General features: G+C 34.5%; 1 protein-coding gene across 8 annotated transcripts in view; it reads right to left on the bottom strand.

The window, feature by feature from the left end:
- The window catches only part of ZNF280D (zinc finger protein 280D), a 122,142-nt gene that overhangs the window by 85,937 nt on the left and 16,306 nt on the right, over positions 1–19,899 (bottom strand). For all 8 annotated transcript variants that reach the window (XR_011488275.1, XM_020876767.2, XM_070469239.1 and 5 more), the window contains 3 exons: positions 10,554–10,700; positions 8,053–8,118; positions 7,813–7,952 (listed from right to left, as the gene is read on the bottom strand). Coding sequence is in view for 7 of the 8 variants with exons in the window: in XM_020876767.2 (XP_020732426.2) it covers positions 7,813–7,952; positions 8,053–8,118; positions 10,554–10,689 (342 nt within the window). In the remaining variant the exon portion in view is untranslated. The remainder of the gene's footprint in view (positions 1–7,812; positions 7,953–8,052; positions 8,119–10,553; positions 10,701–19,899) is intronic.

The following is a 19,899-nucleotide window of genomic DNA, read 5'->3' as shown; positions in this document are numbered from 1 at the left end:
GTGTGATCCTAAATAGAATCCTGGGAATTAAAAAAAGACATTAATGAAAAAACTGGTAAAATTGAATAAGATCTGCAATTTAGTTATGTTAAGTAAGATGACATCAGTACAGGAAACTAGGTTAGGGGTATATAGTATTACTTTCCCTGTAAGTCTAAAATTAGTTTGAATTAAAATTTAAGAATTAAAAAATAATGAAAACACATACAACTGACAAAATAGAGGCTATATTTAGGTATAACTTTTCTGCATGAAAATTTTGGCAGTAGCTATCAAAGGCTTTATATAAGTTCACATCCTTTTGTTCAACTATTCTACTTTAAAAACTTATGGTATGGAAATGAAAATGTTTATTAGATAATTATGGTATTTTTAACAGTAAAAATTAAAAATCTTTATGTCCAACAATGAAATAATGGCTAAATAAATTAAATGACAGACTATCATACAACCACTAATATCAAATGTGGTTTGATATTACACAAACCTTTGTGATATACACAAACCTTAATGTATAATACCAAATGCTATTTTTGAAAAATAGCCAATGACACATTCTTAGTAGAATGTTCAGGGATAAAAGAGAAATACGTATCTGGGTATACAGTATGGTTCTGATTGATATAACCTATACTGTTTGCAGGTGTGGAAAAAAAAAAAGTACAGTATCACTCGTCTCTCTTTCTAAATTTTTCCACCAAAATACACAGTATTTCAAAATAGAAACAGAAAGGTTTTGTTTGTTCTGTGCTTATAAATTAAGGTATAAATAAGTTTTAAGAATTATGGTTTACTACTAACTTTTCTATTGAAATGGGTTTGCCCATAAAAAGTTACAGAAACAAAAATATGGGTGAAAGGAGTTAAAATATACAAGCTTCCAATTATAAAATAAATCATGAAAATGTGATGTTCAGCAAGGTGACTGTGTTAATAACACTATACTGCATATATAAAAGTTACTAAGAGAGATCTTAGAATTTCTCATGACAAGAAAAAAATTCTGTAATGACATATGGTGACAGGAGAACAAGACTTACTGGGGTGGTCATTTCACAATATATACAGATTTTAAACCACTGTTTTGTACACTTGAAACTAATAGCACACTGTACATCTGAAACTAATAGCACGTTGTACATCAACTACACCTCAGCAAAAATTTTTCTTAGTTTTGAAAAGAAGACATAAGCCTTCCTCACCACACCTTCACAAACAGCCAATCTGTCACTAAATAAATTATTACTGTTGTTTAAAAACCAAATGTTATGGAAACAAGTACTGAAGTAACCCAAACAACTCCTAGAATTTAAGGCCTAAAAGGCAGAGATACCTACATTTGAACCTTAATGTGTAATACCAAAAAAAAAAAAATCAGTGATGCCACATTACTTAATTGCAACCAAGCATGATCTTGCTTCATGATAAATACTTTCTTCAAATATTTACACTTAAAAAATGTAAAACATTCACTTACATTTTCTAAAACAGTTAACAGAAGTAAAAAGTTAATACTGTTAAATGCTTTTTTTTAAGGAAACAACTCTCAATTTCACAGAGCAGGTACATATTATTCAACAATAACAGATTAAAATAATTATCTAACATAGAACTTGTAATGTCTTCTAAATAGTTCAGAAAGATCAACACAACTGGGCTCCAGAAGATCCACATATTTATTTAGCTACAAAACCTTGGGCAAGTCATTTCTGAACTTGAAGTTATTCACCTTTCACACTTAAAAACAGCCACAAGAGTGCATGCTAGGTCACTTCAGTGGTGCGTGACTCTCTGCAACCCTATGGACTGTAGCCTGCCAGGATCCTCCATCCAAGGCATTCTCCAGGCAAAGATACTGGAGTGGGTTGTCATGCCCTCCTCTAGGGGATCCTTCCATCCCAGGGATTGAACCCTCCTCTCAAGTCTCCTTCATTGGCAGGTGGGTTCGTTACCACTAGCACCGCCTGGAAGTCACAGTCATTATTTTAAATAAACCTGCACTTCAAGTCATATTATATTATTAAAACAAGTAGTTGTCACACAGTACTAATAAAGACCTAATATTATATTCCATTTTATAAATATGTAAACTAACATTTACCTAATAAGTAAACTAATAAAAGGAGCAGTGACCCCACAAGAGATTGACCCAGACTTGCCCATGAGTGTCCAGGAGTCTCCCACAGAGGCGTGGGTCAGCGATGGCCTGCTGCAAGGTTGGGGACACTGAGTATAGCAGTGCAGGCATGAAGGAGGTTGCCATTATCTTTATTACCTCCACTGTAGTTTGGCCTCAGGTCAATTAACAGGGAGGGAACACAACCCCGCCCTTCAACAGAAAACTGGATTAAAGATTTACTGAGCATGGCCCCGCCCATAAGAACAAAACCCAGTTTCCCTGTCAGTCAGTCTCTCCCGTCAGAAAGCTTCAATAAGCCTCTTATTCTCCTTTAGGGGGAAAACAGACTGAAAACCACAATCACCAAAAACTAAACAATCTGACCACATTGGACCACAGCCTTGTCTAACTCAATGAAACTATGAGTCATGCCCTGTAGCACAACCCAAGACAGATGGGTCATGGTGAAGAGTTCTGATGAAACATGGCCCATGGGAGAAGGGAATGGCAAATCACTTCAGTATTCTTTCTTGAGAACCCCATGAACAGTATGAAAAGTCAAAAAGATAGGACACTGAAAGATGAACTCCCCAGGTCGGGAGGTCCCCAGGATACTACTGGAGATCAGTGGAGAAATAACTCCAGAAAGAATGAAGGGAGGGAGCCAAAGCAAAAACAACACCCAGTTGTGGATGTGACTGGAGATAGAACCAAGGTCCGATGCTGTAAAGAGCAATACTGCATAGGAACCTGTAATGTTAGGTCCATGAATCAAGGCAAATTGGAAGTGGTCAAACAGGAGATGGCAAGAGTAAATGTTGACATTCTAGGAATCAGTGAACTAAGATGGACTGGAATGGGTGAATTTAACTCAGATGACCATTATATCTACTACTGTGGGCAGGAATCCCTTAGAAGAAATGCTTATTTCATTTATATGCAGAGTACATCATGAGAAACACTGGGCTGGATAAAACACAAGCTGGAATCAAGATTGCCAAGAGAAATATCAATAACCTCAGATATGCAGATGATACCACCCTAATGGCAGGAAGTGAAGAGGAACTAAAAAGCCTCTTGATGAAAGTGAAAGAACAGAGTGAAAAAGTTCGCTTAAAACTCAACGTTCAGAAAAACTAAGATAATGGCATCTGGTCTCATCACTTCATGGCAAATAGATGGGGAAACAATGGAAACAGTGACAGACTTTATTTTGGAGGGCTCCAAAATCACTGCAGATGGTGACTGCAGCCATGAAATTAAAAGACGCTTACTCCTTGGAAGAAAAGTTATTACCAACCTAAACAGCGTATTAAAAAGCAGAGACATTACCTTGCCAACAAAGGTCTATCTAGTCAAAACTATGGTTTTTAGTAGTCATATATGGTTGTGAGAGTTGGACTATAAAGAAAGCTGAGCCCCGAAGAATTGATGCTTTTGAACTATAGTGTTGGAGAAGACTCTTGAGTGTCCCTTGGACAGCAAGGAGATCCAACTACGCCATCCTAAGGAAATCAGTCCTGAATATTCACTGGAAGGACTGATGCTGAAGCTGAAACTCCAATACTTTGGCCATCTGATGCAAAGAACTGACTCATGTGAACCCCAATGCTGGGAAAGACTGAGGGTGGGAGGAGAAGGGGATGACAGAGGATGAGATGGTTGGATGGCATCACCGACTCAATGGACACAAGTCTGAATAAACTCCGTGAGTTGGTGATGGACAGGAAGGCCTGGCATGCTGCAGTCCATGGGGTTACAAAGAGTCCATGAGCGACTGAACTGAACTGAAACTAATGTTAGGTGTGGTTACACAAGGCTCCCAATTCAGTCCTACCTATTATTGATGGAGCTGCAATTAGAACTTGGGTCTGTTTATATACAAAGCCTATGCCCTTAAGCTATGTCACACTGACTTTTAAAATACAATATAACCTCACTACCTGAGATTTGAAAGAGATACTGAAGTACAAAGATATTACATGAAAAAGTAAAAATACACATATACAGAAAACAAGACATAAAATGAAAAATTGCAAAATATTTAAAGCAGTGACTTCTAAAATTCAAAGTTCCCTTACATAGGATTCTCAATTCATTCCAGAGTATATAATATCTCTGTCATTCCTAACTGTGCATGTTAGAATCACATAGAGCACTTTTTTAAATGTATTATTTCTAAGACACATCCACCCGGACCAACTGACAAATTTTTTTTTTAATTCCCCAAGATTGGGAACCATGAATTGAGGTGTTTTGATTTAAAAACTATGCCTATAGGAGCTAGAAAAAGCTCCAGTTTCTAACTTTAAAACCAAAGATACCACCCCTCACTGTTTTTTTTCTCTTTGAGTCCAATGTTGTGAAGATTTTTATATATCAAACTAAATTAAATAATAAAGTTTCTTTTTCTTGTTTTCTATCCCTCAAATGACAAACAGCTTATAATAAGCATGTGAAACTTACCAAGTTAATTTGATTCTACTAAAATCAAAGAATCTTTACATTTTAGGTAGTTTGCCATGTTAGAATCCAAGATTGAGAGTCAGTGAGTGGTCTGGGTAAAATTATCTCTCATTTTAGAAATGAAGAAAATGAGGCTGAGAGAGGTTTTCACAAAGTTTTAGTTTTAAAAAAGGCAGAATCATCATTCAAGTCTCTTGTTTCAATCTAAGTTTTCTAGACAACTAGTCCTGGGCTCATATCAGTATTATTATTTCAGAATGCTAAAACCACAGAAAAGATTTGGAGGCGGGAGGGGAAGGTGTTTGCCCAAAGATACTCTTACTTTTTATAATATATGACCTCTTCAAAACATAATTGGGAGCTGACTTTGTTTAGGTATAGATCTTCCTTTCCATGAAAATAAAATTAAATTTAATAGGTCTTCTATGAAAGAAACATCTCAAAATATAATTTTTTTGTGGTAACAAATATGTGTAATTTACCTAATAGCAATATGGTATGAAATACAGGAAAAATGGATTATTCACACCAAAAATATTTAGATTCAATTCTGTTTTTGAACTTGAATATTTGTAATAAAATCTATAGGTGTTTCACTAGTTGTTTCACTTATTGTAAAAAGAACAAATATTTTAGGGAAAATTTACTAATTCTATAAGGCCAATGTCAAAGAGCTTATGATAGCATGAAAAAAACCAATGAGTTAATTCAAGTCCAGTAGCAAAGAATCTTCAAATTTTGGGTAACGTTTTGTTTAAGTCCTTGATTTCAGAACCCTTTAAATATTTAAAGTCAAAAGAGTTTTTATTTAGGTAGGTTATATCTACTGATATTTACCATATTACATATTAAAATAGAAAATTTCAAAATACTTGTTTATTAATTTCATTTTAAATAACAATAATAAACCCATTACAAATTAACATGAATAACATTTTTTTTTTAAAAATGGCTATCTAGCAAACACAAAAAAAATCAGAGAGAACAGTGGCACTGTTTTACATCTCTGCAAATATCTTTAATGTCTAGATTAATAAAAAAAACAGCTATACTCTCATAACTTGCTTCTGCTTTCATTCTGTTAAAATGTTTTGAAGAATCAAGATACTCTGGCTTCATAAATATTAACAGCTAAAAAAGGGAGTATTTTAATAGCAAATCACAATAAATGTGGATATATTTCTTTGATACAAGATCCAACAGTTGGTATTTTCTTAAAGGTTTGCTGCAAAGTGGAATCTGACTCCCTATCACTGAGCTTTTTGAACTGTTAAATTAAAATGTATTATCTTGCACTCTGAATGATATTTATTCATGCATGATTTTATTATATCATCATTTAGAAAATACTGGTTTCTTTGAATTATGCAATCCTCCAGATGTTGACAGAGTTCTTTACACAATATAAAAAAATCATTTATTAATACTACCAACTATAAGAAAAGATTTTATATACTGGGAAGCTGTTAAGATCATGATGACTGATACAAGTTGTTCACAATTCTAATTTTTACTTGATAGCTCAAATTTCATCAGTGGTAAGAAATACTATCAGTTGTTTTCCTTTAGGTGACAAGTGCACTTTATTCAATTTTGAGGACGTGTCTACCAAACAACAAAAAGCGAAGAACTCACTGTGTGTGGCAGACAGACTCTTAAAAGTAGCCTCCATGATCCCCACTCCCTGGAATTCATGTACTGTGTGATTCCATCTCTTTGAGTGAAGGCAAGTCATGTGACTTGCTTCCGACAGAATACAGCAAAAGTGACAGGATACAATATGATTTTTCTATGTGACTACATTACATAAGGCTATAACGGCCTCCTGCTAAGCATTTTCTCTCCCTTGTGGGCTCTGAAGAAGTAAGAGCCGTGTTGGGAAAACTCAACCTGGCAAGGAGCCAACCACAAGCCAGTAAAATACTGAGACCCTCAATATGACAATTCGGTTCCTTAAGGAACCGAATGCTACCGATAATCATGAGAACTTGGAAGCAGACACTTCCTTAGTTGAGCTTCACATCTTGAATGAAGCCTTGAGGAACTCTGAAGCAGAAGATCCAGCTAAGACATGACATGACTCCTAACTCACAAAATTTGTGATATAATAGAAGTATGTAGTTTTAAACCACTAAGTTAATAGTAATATACACCATGGTTTCAGTCAACCTTTCAAGTAAAAATGGTCTTCTGGGTAATTTAGCTCAACATTAAACCACACTAGTACTTTTTCCCAAGCTAATCATCATACCTCAGACACAGAAGTATATTATGCATACTACCCATTTCATATGTGAAACATTTTAAAAGACATATATTCAAGTGTAGAGAGTTCATAAAATTAATGGCATTTTAATATTTCACCAAGGTAACTGAGTACGACTGAAATAATTTTTATTGTGAGTACATAGTGGTGACTGGTACAAAAAATACTATATATACTAACACACCAGCAGTACAAGTGTCAACACAGTGACAAAAGCAAATAGTGCCTTTGTGTTATTTTGACAATACTGCTGATCCAAAGCCCATCAAACAGTCTCAGGGGTACCCCAGGGGACTGAAGACTACACTGAAAATTTTTACACTAAGGCAATGGGTTGAAATCTCAGATCTATCATTTGCCAGCTATGCCACCTTGAGTGAATTATTTAAACTTTAAAATTTAAATATGAGCCTCAGTTTCCTCAACTATAAAACAAAAATAAATAATACTGCCTACTTCATAGGAACATTTAAGAATTTAAAGAGATTAATTCATGATAGCACAAAACCTTACACACATTAACAACTCAATATTAACTATTACTTTCTATTAGAGTTAAACTAAACTATGAAGGTACGTTTTCAGAATAAAAGGCTATAATAGCCTCTCAGCAATTTTCCTAGTTAAGAACTAAGAACATTTAGCCCAGTTTACAATCTGAAATAGTTTGCCATTATTACTAAATATACTTTTATTCATGTTTTAATAGCACAGTTTTCAATACTGTAGCCTATTTAAGCATATTTATCAGATTTAAAAACAGGCTGGGTAGTTTGTTCCTACAATTATTATTTGGGTATTGGTTAAACTATCATAAAGATGGTGACATTTTCTGATGCTGATTATTAATCCACTGAATGATTACCCATGGCAATACAGAATTTTCACTAAGCATTGTTGACACAGATAAATAATACCCAACATATTCCTGAGCTGACTGTGTAGTTTCAGAAACACTTACAGGTTTAGACAAAGGCTGAACAATAACAGAACTATCTGAAGATCTAGATTCAGGATGAAAATTTACTGGCGAGGCAGCCACTGGATTTGATGTTGGGTTCGTGTAATGTTGACTTGTAGGCTTGAATGCAGGAGTAATACCTGTATTTTAAAATTACACAACACATTGAATATATTTCTATATAATCAATGATGTCAAAACACTTCACTTTAAAATAAAAATAGTAAAATACTACTGTACCTCGGCAGAGTGCACCATTCTTTATTCCCCTCGAATATGAGCTGGGGTTTACTCTATTCAAAATATCTATAAAAGATTACATTATTTAAAACTCATTGTTTGAATTATATATATATATAGATAGATAGAAATAGAAATCATACACTAAAAACAACTGAAAAGATTTCTGGAAGGAGTATACAGGTTAACACTGCTTTATGAATACAGTTAATTTTAAACATACATATCTTTATTTACTAAAAATAGTATATTTATTCTTACAGAATAATAATAATATTTCTAACTGTAATTCAAAATCCAAAACCCAGAAGTTAAAGATTGATAAATATGATTCCCATAAGTTAAACCTTCTGCATGGCAAAGAAACAGTTCACATAACTGGCAAAAATATTCCAAAAATATACTCATATACAACTAAAATTGAAGTATATATCTTGCTTTGAGAGATGAAAGGGCTGTACATACATGCACTCAAGTTCCTATTTACTGAAAATCAAATCCTGTCCAAAACCCATATCCAACTCACACCCTTATAAGCCCTGAAGTATCATTATAAGGGACTCATTGGATTATCTCCACCATTATTCAAGTCCTAAAAGGGAAACTATAAAAGAATGCAGACTAAAGTGAACATACAGTTTACCAGAATATCTTGCAACTTAACGAGCTTTATATTTATCACTATACCAGAAGTCAGTCAGGGCCTAATATGACTTTCAGAATCAGTTTAAAGTTTCTAATTGCATGCATGCATGTGAACTCAATAATATACAGGTTTTTCTATAACCAAACTAAAATTCAGAAGAGTAAGGATTTGCCTAAAATTACTGGGTTAGAAAAAGGTAAAAGGACCAACACCAGACCTCATAAAACAATTTCCTCATTTGCCCTCATAACAGAAAGGAACAAGCCTCCATAAATTAATTCTATAGTGTAAAGGGCCATATAAAAGTAGGGCTTTTTGAAAATGTTTTCTGAAAATGGCAACACAGTGCTCTATACCTAAGTATTAGAGATGTCTTAAAGGAGAACAATCTGCTCAAACAACTTGACACCACTTTCATGCATAAATTCAAGATTAAGTATTTATTCAAACCTTCAAAGGACTATTGCTAAAGTATGTTTTGGTGTTTGTATTCTACAATAAAAAAGTTTTGACCTTCCTTTCTGGCAACATATATAAACATTTAGCTCATACTCCATATGTTAAAATATTTTATGGTTTATACAAAAGCAACAACATAATCATTTAAATTCTCCATCTTAAGAGTACAGAAAAGAAATTCTACTGGGGTCAGTCTCCTTCTGACAATTATTTTAAAATGAACATACATTTTTCTATTTGAATACTGTTAAGAATCATCTAAAAATCAGTATAAATTCAATTTGAATCTTAATTGTCTTGTTTTCAGTAAGATAACTTGAGTAACGATTTTGCAATATGGTAATATTCCCGTATAAAATAATCATAGCAACTAGAAATAGTAATTAAGAGAATATATAGTTATGTTCCACTATCAGCAACAAGCATGCCACCACACCTAGTTCAATTTATAATCAAAGTAGCACTTCATTCAGAACCTCTTTGAGTGATTGTCAATCTTCCACAAAAAATGCTATTCAGAATTCCATCAGTTAAGCTATTCTCCCTCTGATAAAACTGAAAAAAAAAGTGCCATTCCAAGCTTAGAGGCAATAGAAGAAAGAATCAGGCTTTCAGAAAATTTAAAAGCAGTCTCTTTGTTATACTTTTAAGCACTGATTTTGGCAAAAAAAAAAACCAAAAAACACTAGTATGCTGGTTATGAGCTTTGGTAAATTCTCCTGACTTAAGCAAACAAAAAACATGTAAATGCAACGGGAAGGGATCTATTTTCTCTTTCTCCCCTGAAATGTATACATTATTTCTCTGTACTTCCATACATTTTTGAGTGGATGTTTTAACAAGAGCCATTTGTCTTTAACAGTATAACAATGTCAAATCCAATTACTCTTAACTGAAATCATTCACTGTCTATACATTTTGTAGCTACTATAAACGTCACCGCAATGAGGCAGCTGCTTGCATGTGAGAACCCCTATCTAAGACTAACCCAAACATATTTAGTGTATTCTAACATTTTAAGCAAAGTATTCTAAACTCTTCTGTTTCTGGGTTTTAAGTGAGGGGGAAAAAAAAGAAAATGAACAAAAAGATAACAGGTTACTTGGCTCCACTAAAAATCATGATTTCTATTATGAAAAGACTTCCGATGTCACCAGCTTATCTTAGTGTATTTATTTTTCTCACATCTGATAATTTAACTTCTTAGCTCCTTCCTCAACTTCCCAATTTTAAAACTCTAATTCTGAAATTATTACTAATTTCCCACCCAATCTTTCATCCTTAACTCCTTACCAAGGAACAAGGACTTAATTAAATGCATGTAAGAGAGTTCACAAGTTTTTCTATTAGAAATGGTATCTTACAAAACTGGGGTTTACTGAAAGTAAATGCTCACTTGAAATTGCTGGTTTTGAACTTGATATCTCTCCAACAAAGATTGGTTCATCATCATCATCATCATCGACCTCTTTTACTTTCTTCTGCCATGGTTCCAACTCTTCTTCTTCACATTCCATAAAGAGCTCTGCCATTTTTGAATTATCTAATTTTCAAAAGGAGAGAAGCAAACCTTATTTTCAAAAAGAAAAATAAATACATTTTTGTAATACATAGTAGGAGACTTAAGATCTACTTTAATAATTCTAATAGCAATTTCTGAGTTGATATTCACAGTACATGGCAACAACAGTGAGAAATTCAGAGTTCACTCTCTAAGATTTAAACTAGTAAAATTTAGATAAAGAGATGATTGATAGATAATGGTTGATAGTAGTTATTTACAGCGGACAGAACATTTGGGAGCAAAGTCAGTTTCAGTCATATACCTGGAATATGATTATATCTATGAAAAAGATTGCAGTGAATCATTATCTGGAAAAAATGTGCTAACAAATGAGAGACAAAGTAAGAATAAGAGGCAACAGACGGGAGAGAGAACAGAAAAACTGAACCCAATTCAGGTATGCCAGGTACACAGCAAAGAAGGGATGGATGCTAGGCTAAAATAAAAGAACAAAGTGAGACTCCAATCAGGGAAAATTACACATTTCTTGCTAAAGAAACAGACCAAAGAACATACAGTAAAATATCACCATCCTAGAAGTTCTGACCAAGCACAGAAGCATTTTAGTGCCTTGGTGTTAAATATACAACCAATAAGCACCAGAAATTTTAGGAAAACCTCTTGTCTGTCAGACCAAAGTCAATAAAACAGAGAAAGAACCCTTACAAAAAGCAAGACAAATATTAGAGAAAATGTAGATAGCATCTTTAGAGATATGAGACAAAAAAAGGATTTATAAAAAGTAATGACCAGAAAACAAAATAGGATTTAAAATACAATAGCCAAAATTTTTTCATTCACTTTAAAAAAAAAAATGTCCTCAGAACTGAGAAAAAAAATTTATACACACACACACACACACACACACATAAACAAAACAGAAAATACAAGGTTGTTAGAAAATCAATTTAAAGGTACAACACTTAAATTTACAGAAAGAGAATAGAGAGAAAGCAGGGGGTAAGTTATCAAAGAAACAATGCAAGAAAATGTCCAAGATCAGAAGACACTAATCTCTGAGCTGAAAGATCCCACTAATGCGCAATAGAACAACCAAGAAAAAAGTTATACCAGGACATATCACTGCCAAATTTCAGAACAAAAAAGATAAAGAGAATATCTTCAGGGGTTGGGAATTAGGGAACAGAAACAGGTAATATACAAAAGATTAAGAGTAATAAGAACAGAAACTAGAAACAGTAAAACAATTCTTTTAAAATTCTTACCTAAATTATATTTCAATTTAGAAAATCCAAACTTTTCATTTAAGTGTAAGAGTAAAAACCAGCAACATCACACAAAATTTACTTCCCAGGCACTCTTTCTCCTGAAGCTACTACAGAATCCACCAAAACAAGAGACTCATCAGTCAAGAAAGAGGAAGACACAGAATGTAGAAAACATGGCATTCAACGCAGTACAAAGTCCCAGGACAACAGAAGTTCGGTATGCCTAAAGAACAGCCAGGCTAGACTAACTCCTGAGAACAGTACCCTCAGGAGGAACATCTCTAGGAGGCCAAAGAAAGGATGATTAAAATATAAATTTTTAGATTACCTAACAGATTTTAACATATAGAAAATTGAACTGAGAGGTTCTTGAGGGTGTGAGAAGATTTAGCTATAGACATTAATAAAAGTTAGCAAATTAAAAAACATGAAAAGTATTAATTGCTGGGTAAACAAACAAGTAAAAAATGTATCCCCTCACATGCTATTCTATATATAATAGTGTATTAATAGCATAGTACCATGCTCGTCAGTAAATAGTGTTTATATGGTCATCATAATGAAAATATCAAATACAGATTTAACCAAAAAATGAGATGGTTATATTGGGAGACACTTAGAGGGAAGGAAGGGATAGCAGTAAAAAGCAAAAACCCTCATGAAAGAATAACACCAGAAAATGGTTAAATCTGACTCTGCAACGGACAGCACAAATATATATATGCACATAAGCACTTTTTTAAGAAACTGAGGCTAAACTACATGGTATTTTTAAGTTGTTTGCTTTATTTAAAACTATGTGTATACTTTAAGCTGAGATGAAGGAGAAACAGGAAGAGTAAGAGTAGCAAAGGAGGGAAAAAAAGAGATGCAGTATTAAAGTTCTAAGCTAAAGTAACAGCAATTGAATGGGTACAAGTGATATATAAAGAGGGTATATATATATATATATATGTGTGTGTGTGTACACACACACACACACACAAGGGCCAACTCATAGGAGAAGACCCTGACACGGGGAAAGACTGAGGGCAGAAGAGGGCGACAGAAGATGAGATGGCTGGATGACATCATCGACACAAAGGGACGAGTTGAGCAAACTCAGGGAGATAGTGAAGGACAGGGAAGCTTGGCGTGCTGCAGTCCATGGGGTTGCAAAGAGTTGAACATGACTGAGCGACTGAACAACAAAATGTCTGTCTGTCTGTATAGGAGAGGCTGCTGCTGCTAAGTCGTTTCAGTCGTGTCCAACTCTGTGTGACCCCATAGACGGCAGCCCACCAGACTCCTCCATCCCTGGGATTCTCCAGGCAAGAACACTGGAGTGGGTTGCCATTTCCTTCCCCAATGCATGAAAGTGAAAAGTAAAAGTGAAGTCGCTCAGTCGTGTCCGACTCTTACGGACCCCGTGGACTGCAGCCTACCAGGCTCCTCCATCCATGGGATTTCCCAGGCAAGAATACTGGAGTGGGGGTATAGGACAGGGGGAGACCTCAAAAGGAAAAAATCTACAGGGTTCAAAGGTTCTGGCTTAGACAATGATATCATCATGAGTTAAAGGTGGTCACTTCTAAAGGTCATTTTTTATTATAATAAAGCAATGCCATTTCTCTTCTGACTCAAAGTTAAGACAATGTTCTACCACAGTCTTAAAAGATAGTGCTAATTGAAACAGTACTTTGGAGATGTCATATACAGGAAATACCTTATTAAAGTAGGTGCCATTCTTTTACAATTTTAAAAGAATTTTCCCTTCTATAAATGTACCTTACAAATCATTTCCTGGCCTAACATTATTTAAATGTTTAGTAGTCCACCTACCAAAAATAAATAAATAAATAAGGCCTTCTCATTTTTCCAAATGTCATGAATATCATGAAATGATCCCTTTCTTTTCTAAACTATACTGTTTTACTAGTTATATAGAATTCTTCAAGTCAAATGATTAAAAATATTACTACATGTTTAAGGCAAAATGAGTTCCTTGACAGTATATTTTGCTCTACATATAAGATAGGCAGTACAGACATATATAATAATCTAAAACCAGGAAAGTAGGTGAAGTCAAGCAATGCCTAATTTTAAAAGATTAGGGAAATTCACTGTATACTAATATTAAAAATATCATATATTTCCAGTTGGTGTATGTTATGAGCTAAACTGTGTTTCTCCAAAATTCATATTCTGAAGTCCTCACTATCAGTACCTCACAATGCATACATATTTGGAGGCAGAATCTTTAAAGAAGTAAGTTAAAGTGAGATTATGACAGTGGGCACTAATACATTATGATCACTGTCCATAAGAGAAGAGCAGACGAGGACACATATACATGTACAGAGATAAGACCATTTGAAGACACAGGAAGCAGATGACCATCTATAAGCCAAGGAGAGAGGCCTGAAATAGATCCTTTCTTCAAGTCTCTCAAAAATACCTAGATCTTAGATGTTTAGCCTCCAGAATTATGAGAAAATAAGTTTGTTAAGTCATCTACTCTATAATACTTTGCTATGGCAGACCTATCAAACTCATGCAGAAGGCAAAAGTCTCCCACCTCACTCTTTAGCAGGGCACTGCCACTGTCAATATATTCAAGATATATTGTTGAGAAATAATTGTTGAAGATACATGACAGCTTTAAAATATTTTTAGAAATAATTAGTTTTTTTCTATGCATAAAAGAAACATAAGAAAGCCTTCCTAAGCAATCAATGCAAAGAAACAGAGGAAAACAATAGAATTGGAAAGACTAGAGATCTCTTCAAGAAAATTAGAAATACCAAGGGAATATTTCATGCAAAGATGGAAACAATAAAAGACAGAAATGATAAGGACCTAACAGAAACAGAAGATATTAAAAAGACATGGCAAGAATACACAGAAGAACTATATAAAAAAACAGGTCTTAATGACCTAGATAACCACGATGGTGAGATCACTCACTTAGAGCCAGACATCCTAGAGTGCGAAGTCAAGCGGGCCTTAGAAAGCATCACAACGAACAAAGCTAGTGGAGGTTATGGAATTACAGCTGAGTTATTTCAAATTCTAAAAGTTGACGCTGTTAAAGTGCCGCACTCAATACGTCAACAAATGTGGAAAACTCAGCAATGGCCACAGGACTGGAAAGGTCAGTTTTCATTCCCATCCCAAAGAAAGGCAATGCCAAAGAATGCTCGAACTACCTACCACACAACTGCACTCATCTCACACGCTAGCAAAGTAATACTCAAAATTCTCCAAGCCAGGCTTCAACAGTACGTGAACCAAGAACTTCCAGATGTTCAAGCTGGATTTAGAAAAGGCCCAGGAACCAGAGATCAAATTGTCAACATCTGCTGGATCATCAAATAAGCAAGAGAATTCCAGAAAAATACCTACGTCTACTTCATTGACTACACTAAAGACTTTGACTGTGTGGATCAAACAAACTGTGGAAAATTCTTCAAGAGATAGGAATGCCAGACCACCTTACCTGCCTCCTGAGACATCTGTATGCAGGTCAGGAAGCAACAGTTAAAACCAGACATGGAATAACATTTTCCTGCATTTTATTCAATAATTTCCAAGTTATTTGGATTGAATTAGACACCACGAATAAAATTATTATTTTAATTTCCGAAGCTATTGCTATTAAATGTTTATAATAGAAGAACAAGAGACTCTAGTGAATATTTATATAATATTAAATATGAACTAGTATCAACTACATTCACCAAGTTCTGAGGTAATTCTTTAACTCAGTTATTTGAATAGTTGCAGCCTGCCCCTATACTAGTATCAGTGGTATGTATAGATAAATACATACAATTCTTGCTCAGCATTAAGGACCTACTAATATCAAGAATACAGAATATTCTTTAACAGCTTCAATTACACAGCCTATGAAACTCAAATATAACATTTTTGTTAAGTGATCATAAAAATATCATTTAGCAGAACTTTAAAATTAGTATTCAATTTACAAATATTCAATTAATAAATGCCCTGTCCATGTGAACAAGATATCCACTACCTCATGGACAGAGGAGCCTGGCGGGCTACAGTCCATGGGGCTGCAAAGAGCCTGACACAACTGAGTGACAGAGTATGCATGCACGACTATAAAGATGACTTTAAGATGATCTACTTTAAAGGCCTGAAGATCACAGTAGCTACTTAGGAACCTCCACTAATACACCAGCAAAGACACTAAAAAGTTGGTAATTAGAATTGCAATTTCTGCCAAAAGCTGCACTGTGTAATACAGTAACTACTAGCCACATGTGACTATTTAATTAAAACTAAATAAAATTTAAAATTCAGTTCCTGAGTTTCACCAACCACACTGCAAATGCTCAAAGCCACAAACAGCTGGTGGCTACTGCATTGGAAAAGTGCAGCTACAGAACATTTCTATTGGACAGCGCTAGTCTAAAGAGTCACTGCCATATTTCATTCTGATCAATATACGCTTTCATGGATTCCTTTGGCACGTCAGCCTCTGGAGCATGCCAAAACTATCAAAGTAAAAATCTCTTAACTCATTACTTCAGAATTTTGGTGGTAAGCCATAGAATTCTATGAAGGCTAAATCAGCTACCACTGAAATGAAATATCCAACAAAGATATGCAGTGGAAATCTCAAAGCTCCTACAGCTTCTACAGCTCAGACTTGGCTCCAAAACAGCTAGAAAAAGAAAAAACACTAACTTCAGCTACTGACTGAGGTAGAAATTTCATGACCATGTTTAATATACCTGTTTCCAAATGAATTCCAAGTAAGTGACTTATAAGACTTTTTAGATTATATCACTGTCTTTTGGAGACTGCTTGCATAAATAATTCCTACTTTGTTATTTTTTGTTTCAGATTTTATATATCTAAAATTAAACTATATCTTAAGGATTTTTCCTACAAAAGTTTTAAGTTGAAGGAAATGTGAGGTTTAAATTTTTAACTCTGAAAATTTTACTTTTAGCCATTGATAGATATCACCTGATGTGATGTCACTGTTAAATAATAAAGATAATGAATTTAGTCCTACGTACTATCTGAAAAAGGAAAAATTAAGCCATTCCACAAACCACAGCTGTAGGGTCTACACATAAAAAGAGGACGAGGCTAGAAGCCAGAAGAACCAAGTCATAGCCCTAGCACTACCACAACTTTCAGTTCAGTCACCTCACAATTTTGGGTCTCAGCTCTCAGTTCAACTGAACAATCTCTAAGGTTAAATTCAGCTTTTTATACTTCACTGTATACTTTAAATATTTACTAACTATGAAATAGTAAAACTCGGTGGCAAACAACAGGTTCAAAATCTGACTCAACCACTTATTAGTTATATGACCTTGGCCAAGTTAGTAATCTCTGTACCCTGCCGACACACACACGTTTATGTATATATGCATATATATGTGTGTGTATATATATTTATTTCACAGAGTTATAATGAAGATTAAATGAAACAACAGACGCGAAGCACATATAGCTCAGTGCCAGGCACAAATAAAACAACGAATAAGTCTTAACCACTTTTAACTCTGGGCTAAATCTCATTTAAAAGAACTATTAGCCTGTATTGCTATGAACCTTCCCCTTAGCACTACTTTTACAGAACAACAAGAAAAAAGTCAAATAAATAACCTAACTCTACACCTAAAGCAACTAGAGAAGGAAGAAATGAAGAACCCCAGGGTTAGTAGAAGGAAAGAAATCTTAAAAATTAGGGCAGAAATCAATGCAAAAGAAACAAGAGAGACCATAGCAAAAATCAACAAAGCTAAAAGCTGGTTTTTTGAAAAGGTAAATAAAATTGACAAACTGTTAGCCAGACTCATCAAGTAACAAAGGGAGAAGAACCAAATCAACAGAATTAGAAATGAAAATGGAGAGATCACAACAGACAACTCTGAAATACAAAGGATCATAAGAGACTACTACCAGCAGCTATATGCCAATAAAATGAACAACTTGGAAGAAATGGACAAATTCTTAGAAAAGTGTAACTTTCCAAAACTGAACCAGGAAGAAATAGAAGATCTAAACAGACCCATCACAAGTACAGAAATCGAAACTATAATCAGAAATCTTCCAGCAAACAAAAGCCCAGGACCAGGTGGTTTCACAGCTGAATTCTACCAAAAATTCAGAGAACAGCTAACGCCTACCTTACTCAAACTCTTCCAGAATACTGCAGAAGAAGGCAAACTTCCAAGCTCATTCTATGAGGCCACCATCACCCTAATACCAAAACCAGACAAAAATGCCACAAAAAAAGAAAACCACAGGCCAATATCACTGATGAACATAGATGCAAAAATCCTTAACAAAATTTTAGCAAACAGAATCCAACAACACATTAAAAAGATCATACATCATGACCAAGTGGGCTTTATCCCAGGAATGCAAGGATTCTTTAACATCCGCAAATCAATCAATGTAATACACATTAACAAACTGAAAGATAAAAACCATATGATTATCTCAATAGACGCAGAAAAAGCCTTTGACAAAATTCAACATCCATTTATGATTAAAACTCTCCAGAAAGCAGGAATGGAAGGAACACATACCTCAACATAATAAAAGCTATATATGACAAACCCACAGCAAACATTATCCTCAATGGTGAAAAATTGAAAGCATTTCCCTTAAAGTCAGGAACAAGACAAGGGTGCCCACTCTCACCACTACTGTTCAACATAGTTTTGGAAGTACTGGCCACAGCAATCAGAGCAGAAAGAGAAATAAAAGGAATCCAGACAGGAAAAGAAGTAAAACTCTGTTTGCACATGACATGATCCTCTACATAGAAAACCCTAAAGACACTACCAGAAAATTACTAGAGCTAATCAATGAATACAGTAATGTTGCAGGATATAAAATTAACACACATAAATCCCTTGCATTCCTATACACTAACAATGAGAAAACAGAAAGAGAAATTAAGGAAACAATACCATTCACCATTGCAATAAAAAGAATAAAATACTTAGGAGTATATCTACCTAAAGAAACCAAAGACCTATCTATAGAAAACTATAAAACACTGATGAAAGAAATCAAAGAGGACACAAATAGATGGAGAAATATACCGTGTTCATGGATTGGAAGAATCAATATTTTGAAAATGACTATACTACCCAAAGCAATCTATAGATTCAATGCAATCCCTATCAAGCTACCAATGGTATTTTTCACAGAACTAGAACAAATAATGTCACAATTTGTATGGAAATACAAAAAACCTCGATTAGCCAAAGCAATCTTGAGAAAGAAGAATGGAACTGGAGGAATCAACCTGCCTGACTTCAGGCTCTACTACAAAGCCACAGTCATCAAGACAGTATGGTACTGGCACAAAGACAGAAATATAGATCAAAAAAGTCCAGAGATAAATCCACGAACCTATGTACACCTTATCTTTGACAAAGGAGGCAAGGATATACAATGGAAAAAAGACAACCTCTTTAACAAGTGGTGCTAGGAAAACTGGTCAACCACTTGTAGAAGAATGAAACTAGAACACTTTCTAACACCATACACAAAAATAAACTCAAAATGGATTAAAGATCTAAATGTAAGACCAGAAACTATAAAACTCCTAGAGGAGAACATAGGCAAAACACTCTCCGACATAAATCACAGCAGGATCCTCTATGACCCACCTCCCAGAATATTGGAAATAAAAGCAAAAATAAACAAATGGGACCTAATGAAACTTAAAAGCTTCTGCACAACAAAGGAAACTATAAGCAAGGTGAAAAGACAGCCCTCAGATTGGGAGAAAATAATAGCAAACGAAGCAACAGACACAAAGGATTAATCTCAAAAATATACAAGCAACTCCTCCAGCTCAACTCCAGAAAAATAAATGACCCAATCAAAAAATGGGCCAAAGAACTAAACAGACATTTCTCCAAAGAAGACATACAGATGGCTAACAAACACATGAAAAGATG

Source organism: Odocoileus virginianus, chromosome 6 (assembly GCF_023699985.2).
Source record: "Odocoileus virginianus isolate 20LAN1187 ecotype Illinois chromosome 6, Ovbor_1.2, whole genome shotgun sequence".
Classification (NCBI taxonomy): domain Eukaryota; kingdom Metazoa; phylum Chordata; class Mammalia; order Artiodactyla; family Cervidae; genus Odocoileus; species Odocoileus virginianus.
The sequence above is the reverse complement of the archived record's forward strand: the minus strand, read 5'-3'. Positions and strand labels throughout refer to the sequence as shown.